Raw genomic sequence first — 8,615 nt, 5'->3', positions numbered from 1 at the left:
CCAACGCTCCAGGGAAAATAGCCCCAGCCTATTCAGCCTTTCCCTATAGTTCAAACTCTCCAAACCTGGTAACATCGTTGTAAATCTTTTCTGAACCCTTTTCAAGTTTCACAATATCCTTCCTATAGCAGGGAGACCAGGATTGCATGCAGTATTCCAAAAGTGGACTAACCAACGTGCTGTACAGCCACAACATGAGCTCCCAACTCTTATACTCAATGCACTGAACAATAAAAGCAAGCATACCAAACGCCACCTTCACTATTCTATCTATCTGCGACTTCACTTTCAAGGAACTATGAACCTGTGCTCCAAGGGTCTCTTTGTTCAGCAACACTCCCCAGGACCATACTATTAAGTGTATAAGCCCTGCCCTGATTTGCTTTCTCCAAAATGCAACACCTCACATTTATCTAAATTAGACTCCATCATGTAGAACAATGGTTTTCGAATGGCAGGAGGAATAGTGGTCAGTTATGGGCTGGAGTTCCTGTTGTTTCAAAAGGTCTTTGAAACTGCTATGTTTCTACTGATTACAAATGTGTAGTGTTACTAATGCAGCAGTTATATGTGCACTGATGATAGCCTTTGAATACTGGATTTCTTGTGTTAACCTTATGAATAAAGCACATTTTGTGTAACTTTTTAAAGAATAATCTTGTATACATAAGCACATTCTGGTGTATTGAGTGTGTTACTGATAGAAATACAATGTAAACAATATTTACTTATCTAGCAAGTCCATTCTCCTGGGTTCCATGTTTAAAAAAAGTATTGATGGTAAATATTTTGTGGTGTTCAAAATGATTAAATTGTACATTGGATTACATGTGAATTGTAAGCATTTCTTCTTTTCTCCACCTTCATTTCTAAAATTAGTTTATATGAATAGAATTTTAAGCTAGTCTGCATCTAGTTTGAGGTGTATTTTTCTTTGTTAAAAACACACACACACAGTAACCTATAAAATGCAAAATTGTCCTCCCATTTCTCATTCAATTAAGAAAGGAACATCTTATGATAGGTCAAAAACAATGGGATAAATATTGTACCAACTGCTTACTGAATTTGAATAATTCATTTAATAAATACTTTGAGAGACTGAAAAAAAAAGTGTAAAATTTCCAAGATCCACTGAACATTGCCTGAAAAATGTATTTTGAATGTTAGTGTAAACATGATGGGCCATATGGCCTCCATCTCCATCATAACAATTCTGAGGTTCTGCCTTTCCTCAGAGTGAACCACAGCATAACTTGCAATGATTGTGATTCTTCTGAAAAGCACAAATCCCTGTCCTCTTAAACCTGTGCAGTGTGCATTAGTAAAAATGTATTTAACCAAAAGTCAAAAGGCCAGACTCATTAGTTGAAAAAAATTCAATATGACCAGACAAAGTTAATACTTTATATGTAAACTGTTGCACTGATTTCACAGGAGACAGCCTGTTTTAAAAATACTTTATTGAGAATTAATACAAAGCTGTTAATTTCTTTAGTAGTCAACAATATAATTACATTCAGTTTTCATTGGAGAAAATGATTGTTTTGTAACTTTTCCTTATTAGGTTGAAAAAGCTGTTGTAATATCAATCATACTATCCTTGTGAAAAGTGATGTCCAGCATTAGCCCCTTTACTTTTGTGCTTCACTGGAAAAGGCAGGGAATTCTACAAAGAGGTTAAAAAAAGGTCTATAGCAAATTTCACTGCAGTAATATTGGAAGTGTGCTGTTCTCCTCCAGTCTTTGCAAGATATTCACTATAACCTCAAAAAAAAAGCTTGTCAATCAATCAGTCTCATTCTTAAAGCAGGCTCAGAGGCTTACTAATGTGTAGCTTGCACCACAAAGGAATGCTTGTGACTTTAAATTTAGGCAACTTTAAAAAAGTCAGTCTTGGGACTTATGCTAGCTATGTCCATCCTGATGGCAATAAGAGTCAGGGGCACACAGATGGTAAATCCTTTTTCTGAAGTTAGATCAGAAGTATCTCTTTTTTTATGTAATCATTCATGGGATGAGGATATCATTGGCTAGGTCAGCATTTATTGCCCATCCCTAATTGCCCAGAGGGCAGTTAAAAGTCAACCACATTGCTGTGGGTCTGGAGTCACATGTAAATCAGATAAAGGTAGGGACGGCAAATTTCCTTCCCTAAAGCACGTTAATTGAATCAGATTGTCTTTTTTTTAAAAATGATAATAGACAGTGGTTATGTGGTTGCCATTAAACCAGCTCTCTTTATTCCAGATTTTTACTGAATTCATATTTCACCAGCTGCCATGGTGGGATTTGAACCTGGGTCCCCAGAACATTATTGGGTTCTGGATTATTAGCCAATAACAGGAAGGCTCACTAACAAATGGATCTCACAAAACGCAGTAAGTTTATCTTGACATTGTTCTGCAGCCAGTGGCAATCAACTAATCGCAATTATGGCTACAGTTACCAGAACTGCCTGAATGTAAAAAGTACACCTGTCAGATCAAATCTAGCGGTTACATTTAACATTTAAAATTTAATTTCTAAGTGATTGAAAAATCATATGCATTGTGCACGAAAATACAATGCTCCTCACAAAGACACCAAACTGCCCATTTGGTTTGCTAGAGCCCAACTCTAACTGAAGCGGGTACCTTAGATTATATAAATTTGCTGGAAGCCAGAAATGTTCCCTGTGTAAACTGGCGCATAGTTGTAAATCAAAGCATTTTCTTCTTCTGCTTTATCAGAAAAATGATGCCAATTCTTGCGAGCTGAGAAAGAAGAAAATAATTGCATTATAAGCTTTGAAAGAATTCCAATACTGATTTTTGAGACCTGTTGCTATGAAATGAAAACAGAGAAATGTAGAAAATGAAACAGTTAATTAATACAGGAAACTACTTCAGTCATGTGGGTAAGAGGTAAATGGCTAGGCAAAGCTGGATCAACAGATTCACAGATGCCGGGCACCAGGAAGCCATAATTATACAGTAATTTTCAATAGACTAATGGGAGAAAAAAGTTGTGACTGGGACAACAATAATTTTCTATGTTCAGTTTCTAACAAAATTCCATTTTTATAAAACAAAGAACTGAGGATGCTGGAAATCTGAAACAAAAACAGAAATTACTGGAGAAACTCGGCAGGTCCAGCAGCATTTGTAGAGAAAGAAACACAGAATTAACGTTTTGAGTCTGCTGACTTTTCATCAGAACTGCTGAAAGTTCCGATGAAAGGTTATACTTGTACCTTGTTTAAAGTGGAGAGTTTGGAGGGGGCTATAAGGAGGGATTTAAGGTTTCAACAGGTGTTCGCATGTAAAATTTTGTCCTCTCTGCAATTGTTCATAATGTGAAGATTGCCATTTTTTGAGGGCAGATAGATAGAATTACATTTATCAACTCAGGAAAGCTTAACTCCTTAACTGTAGCAAGGTACACGCAAAGATCCTTCAAGTGAAATTCCAACTCCGAAAACTGCCACTGAGCGGGTTTGTCTTGACCGGGTGGGGAAACTGTGAATGGCTAGCTCCCTGCTTCCCCTGCTCCTCATTTGACTGCCACAGGTATTTTTTTTTTTTTTTTAAAAAAGGATATGCTTGCTAATTTACTGTGTGTTTCACGTGTTGTGACAATTAGAGGCATACAGACAGGTTTCCTTTTAAACCTTGAAAAAAATAAGCAGTATTTATTGTGCTTAATGCAGTCTCATAAAAATGCTGCAGCTTTTATACGCATGTGCACTCACAATCCACACTCTCACACAAATACAAGTTGTCAACGAGAATAGATTGAGCAGTCTTTTTAAGAGTTCAACAAAAGTTAAAAGTATCCAGGGCATGTAGGCTGATGACTTAGAAGGTTTCATGCTTAGAAGGTTTCCCTCTAGATTCCGCATTGAGATGATTTAGATATGTTTATGGTCAATTTGAGAGCAAGCTTCTCCTTTGAAAGCAAATTCTTAAACAGGCGAGGGTTAGTTGGCTTGTCATACGATCGCCTTTCCCTAATTGATCAAGTTAGTTTTGGACTGTTTCTGTGAAATTCAGAATTTTTAGTGCTAAGCCTCTGTCTCCAGCTCATATCCGATCAGGATAGCATTCCTAGTCATCTCACAGTTTGAATAACTCATGTTGGACAATGAGAAAAGGTCTTGTTCAGTATTTTAAACGATGGGAGGCCTGGAGCAGCAGAAAGCAGGAGTGGAGTGGGGACAGTTGTCAGACTGGGTTCCGGTGCGAGCTGTCTGCGCCTTGCAAAGCCGGTCAGACCACATGTGGAAGACCCTGCTGATCTACTACAATGTAATGTTTATCTGTGATCAGTTTATCTGACTGTGATGTTATCCTTTTAACAATGTCTTATTTCTAACTTATGCTATGAATCACTGTTAGGTAATACAACTCTATTCCGATTTTTGTATCCAACATTTGTAACGAGGTACTTTGTACCTAAGATGGAACCGCTGTAGTCCTGTACTTGAGTACCTATGACAATAAAACCTAATTCTAAGTTCTAAACAAACCTCCCGAGGTTCCCCTTTGTGGTAGAAGGGTCCAAACTTCCACTGACTCATGGCAGCCTTTTCAAATGGCTCTAAAATTTTCTTGCACACCTTTCTCATTGAACCTGTATACCAACTGTGTGTACATGAATAGCTTAGCACTCAGCCCTGAGATAGCCTGGGTTGAGTTCTGAGGAGGGGTCCCTCAACCTGAAACGTTAACTCTTATTTCTGCCCACAGATGCTGCCAGACCCACTGAGCTTTTCCAGCAAATTCTTGTTCTTTCTCTACTTTTGTCTTCACTGGATATATCTGACCTCTCCCTACTCCCATCAAGCTGCCTCAGCTCCCTTTCCTGTTTCATTTACCTTCAGAAAACTCTGTCTATCCCTTTCCTGGAATTCTCTCTCCTCCCTGAATTGCCTTTTCTTGGAATTTTCTTTTCCCTTTTTCTTAGTTTGGAATTTTAATCTCAGATGCTCCAACTCTCTCTTTGCTAATGCTAGCCTGTACATTTCAGATTCCAGATCTGCCTTCTATTCTTCAGAGTTAATTGGAAAATGGTTGGTGTAAACTTTGGGATATTGGCTTTCTTTTTCTTTAGATGGACCCTTAGGTCTAAAAGCCTTGTTGCAGTCCATGGTTCTTCAACTTCCAGTGCTTTAAACTGTCCCAAGTTAATTCACCCTGCTGTAGGAAGGCACTAGCCGTGAATGTGGATATATTAAGTATCCTAGTACTGTAAACGACAAGAAAATCTGGACATAAGAGTTTTGAAAAAAATGCACCTTAGAAAGCATCCTATCTGGATACATCACAGCGTGGTTTGGCAACTGCTCTGCCCAAGACCTGAAGAAACTACAAAGAATTGTGAACACAGCCCAGTCCATCACACAAACCAGTCTTCCATCCATTGACTCCATCTATACTTCCCACTGCCTCAGGAAAGCAACCAACATAATTAAGGACCCCTCCCACCTTGGTAATGTTCTCTTCCACCCTTTTCTGTCAGGAAGATATGAAAGTTTGTATACATATACATACGAGCATATTCAAGAACATCTCCTTCCCCACTATTATCAGACTTTTGAACAGACCTTTTTAATGTTAATATTGATTTCTCTCTGCACCTTCTCAGCGGCTGTAACACTGTATCCTGCACTCTGTTCTGTTACACGGATGCACCTGTATAATATGATCTGCCTGTAAAGCATGTAAGACAGCACTTTTCAACTGCACCTCAGTACATGTGACAGTAATAAATCAAATCAAATCAATTTGATTTCCTGATTCCAATTTCTCATTTGTCTTTAGGTCTGATCATGGATGAAATCCCCAAATTTCTGTTATGACCGGGTGAGGGGGAATAAAATAACTCCCCCATTTCTCCACTCTTTCTGCAACACAATTCAATCCAGCACAGGGACAGGCCCTTTGTTTGATCTCAACAGGTTTTGTTTTGAAAGAAAACATTTTTCCAATTCAGTGAATGTTTAAATGTTTCTGTGCTGTCTTTTTGAAAGAAACACAGAAATTGGTTTCATAGAGTCATAGAGGTCTACAGAATGGAAACAGGCCCTTCGGCCCAACTTACCCATGCCACACAAGTTTTCACAATTGAAACTAGTCCTTTTTGCCTGCATTTGGTCTATATCCCTCCATACCTATCTCATCCATGTATCTGTCTAAATGTTTAGTAAATGACAAAACTGTATTCACTTCTACCACCACCTCTGGCAGCCTGTTCCAGAGTCACTACCTCTCTCTTTGGAAGACTTAACAAAAAAAAGGAGCATTTCTTGTTATATTTAATTCAATCCAACAAAAATAATAGAAACTCTCCAATGTTCACATACACAAGCAGACATTTTAACGTCCAATAAAAAATATACAGAATGGTAGACTGATATTTTCGAGGGTCAAAGGCTGAACCTAATGATTTCTCTGGATATGACAGCGAGACAATTTAAAATGTTGATAGACAATCTATAACAATTCTTAAACTAACAGTCAACAGCTTCTGAATAGATTCATAAAACACTGCCCACAGCATCTTTCTGGCCAAACAGCGCTCAGTGCTAGAATTTGCCAACTGAACAGAAAGGGGCCTACTCGAGGTTCCTGTTTCTTCAGCATCTCTTCTGTAGCCTGCAGAAAAGCAATTTCTTAAACAGAAAAGAGGATCAGCTGGCTTATTACTGGATCCTCTTGTTTCAAGCACTACCCCTTCATCTGACAAAGGGGCAGCGTTCCAAAAGCTTATGATTTCAAATAACTCTGTTGGACTATAACCTGGTGTTGTGTGACTTCTGTCATTACCTGGCAGACCAGGCTCAAGGGGCTGAATGGCCTACTGCGGTTCCTATGTTCCTACATACCCAAACTGGTTGCGGCTAGTGGATTTCGGGTCCATGGTTTACATTACATTGTGGTTGGATACATTGCTTTCTCAGCCAAAGTTCATTGTCTGAAGTGATTACATTTGGCCCAGAGATTGGACGATTAGTGAATGGGTTGGAAGATCGTCCATCAATGCCCATTCAAGGTGACTATTTCTGATGGGGTTTTCTGGCCAAGTTGACTCTGTTGTTATGGACGTGTAATTTGTGATCAAATTTGTGATGTAGTTATTCAGCCATTGGTTTAAAGCCACTGAAATGCTGTACTGGTCAGCTATTAAACGCACAAGATCATTTTCAATGGTTCTACAAATGCACTTCAATTGTTATAAATCATTTTGATAATCAATGAATGCAAAACTAAATATTTGCACTGAGAAAAAAGGTCAAAAGCTATTTTCTTTCATTGTCCATACCTTCATTAACGAAAAAGTTAGCCATGTACCATCCAACTTCAACAGCATGAGGAGTATGTGGGATCTTCCCCTTTCTGGTCCACTCAAAAGAATTTTTCTCAGGATGCCACTGAACTCCATAAACAGGGTAGCTTTTTCCTGTAATAAAGCAAACAAAATACAATTTCCTTTAAAAACAAACATTTCTGCATAAAAGATTTCCAAGTTCTGGATACTTTACGTAAAGATTAATGGTCAAATTTTGCAGGAATGAAATGCACAAGCTACATGAACCCCTTTCTAATTTTAATTTGATATTCTGTCTGGAAGCATCCTCTTAAAATGACACACTCTTACAATTAATGCACAAAGTGCTGAATTGTCCTCTCATACTAATGTGTACATCTGCTCTGGAAAGAAGTAAATACAGCAAAATGTATATAAACTTTATTGAGACAAACTTCTAGTTGGATATTTTATATTAGTATTGCAGATGGGAACAGATGAATGCATCAGTGTTTTTTTTCCTGATATTTGCACTCTCTCATTCTTCCCTCAAACTCTAAGTCATGGCTGATCTGTGTTTAACAAGGGTAGAATTCTGTTTAGCATCTGAACAGTTACTTTTCCGTGAGATACTTTGACAAGTTTAAATGGTTCCCTGGATGGTTCAAACTTCTGCATGAACACACATGTCAGCAACATTCAAAAGGCACTGGGCTTTTGCATGGCAAAATGCAGATGTGGTATATATTAATGTCAAGCACAAATAAATTTCTCATTAAGAAAGGATAACATCTCAACAAATAAATTAACAATCAAAGTGCAATTAAAATATTTCTATTGATGAAATACACTAACTTAGTACTAGTAAGTATTCTCAATACAGAGGTGCCAGTGTTGGGCTGGGGTGGACAAGGTCAGATATCACACCACAACAGGTTATAGTCCAACAGATTTATTTGAAAACACAAGCTTTTGGAGTCTCGTTCCTCCTTCAGGTGTTAGTGAGAGAGGTAGTATCAGACAGAGATTTTACAAGTAAAAGATCAAAGGGTCACACGACTGACGAGGATGTACTAAACAAACCTAAGATGCTGTTAAATATCTATTCTGTTAGAAGTTTTAAATCGATTAATATGCATACATAAATCCCCGAATTCCTTTCAAGTCACTGCCCTGAGAGAAATAAAGGTTTTATCAGTGTAAAAAAGAGGTGACATTTTAGGTGAGACAATGCATGTTAGGTGTGAGGCCTTGTTTAGAATCTGTTTGTGTTTTAGTGTGTGTGTGTGTGTGTGTGTGTGTGTGTGTGTGTGTGTGTGTGTGTG

At 38.0% G+C, this 8,615-nt stretch overlaps 1 protein-coding gene across 2 annotated transcripts in view; it reads right to left on the bottom strand.

Moving 5' to 3' along the window:
* Positions 1–1,446: 1,446 nt before the first annotated feature.
* The window catches only part of LOC109919274 (gamma-glutamyl hydrolase (conjugase, folylpolygammaglutamyl hydrolase)), a 50,348-nt gene continuing 43,179 nt past the window's right edge, over positions 1,447–8,615 (bottom strand). For both annotated transcript variants that reach the window (XM_048596058.1, XM_048596059.1), the window contains exons 8-9: positions 7,306–7,443; positions 1,447–2,756 (exon numbers count right to left, since the gene is read on the bottom strand). In XM_048596058.1, coding sequence (XP_048452015.1) covers positions 2,638–2,756; positions 7,306–7,443 — 257 coding nt within the window. In that variant the 3' untranslated portion in view covers positions 1,447–2,637. The remainder of the gene's footprint in view (positions 2,757–7,305; positions 7,444–8,615) is intronic.

This window comes from Rhincodon typus, chromosome 4 (assembly GCF_021869965.1).
Source record: "Rhincodon typus isolate 14 chromosome 4, sRhiTyp1.1, whole genome shotgun sequence".
In the NCBI taxonomy this organism is placed as follows: Eukaryota; Metazoa; Chordata; class Chondrichthyes; order Orectolobiformes; family Rhincodontidae; genus Rhincodon; species Rhincodon typus.
Note: the sequence above shows the minus strand (reverse complement) of the source record. Positions and strands in the feature narration are given on the sequence as shown.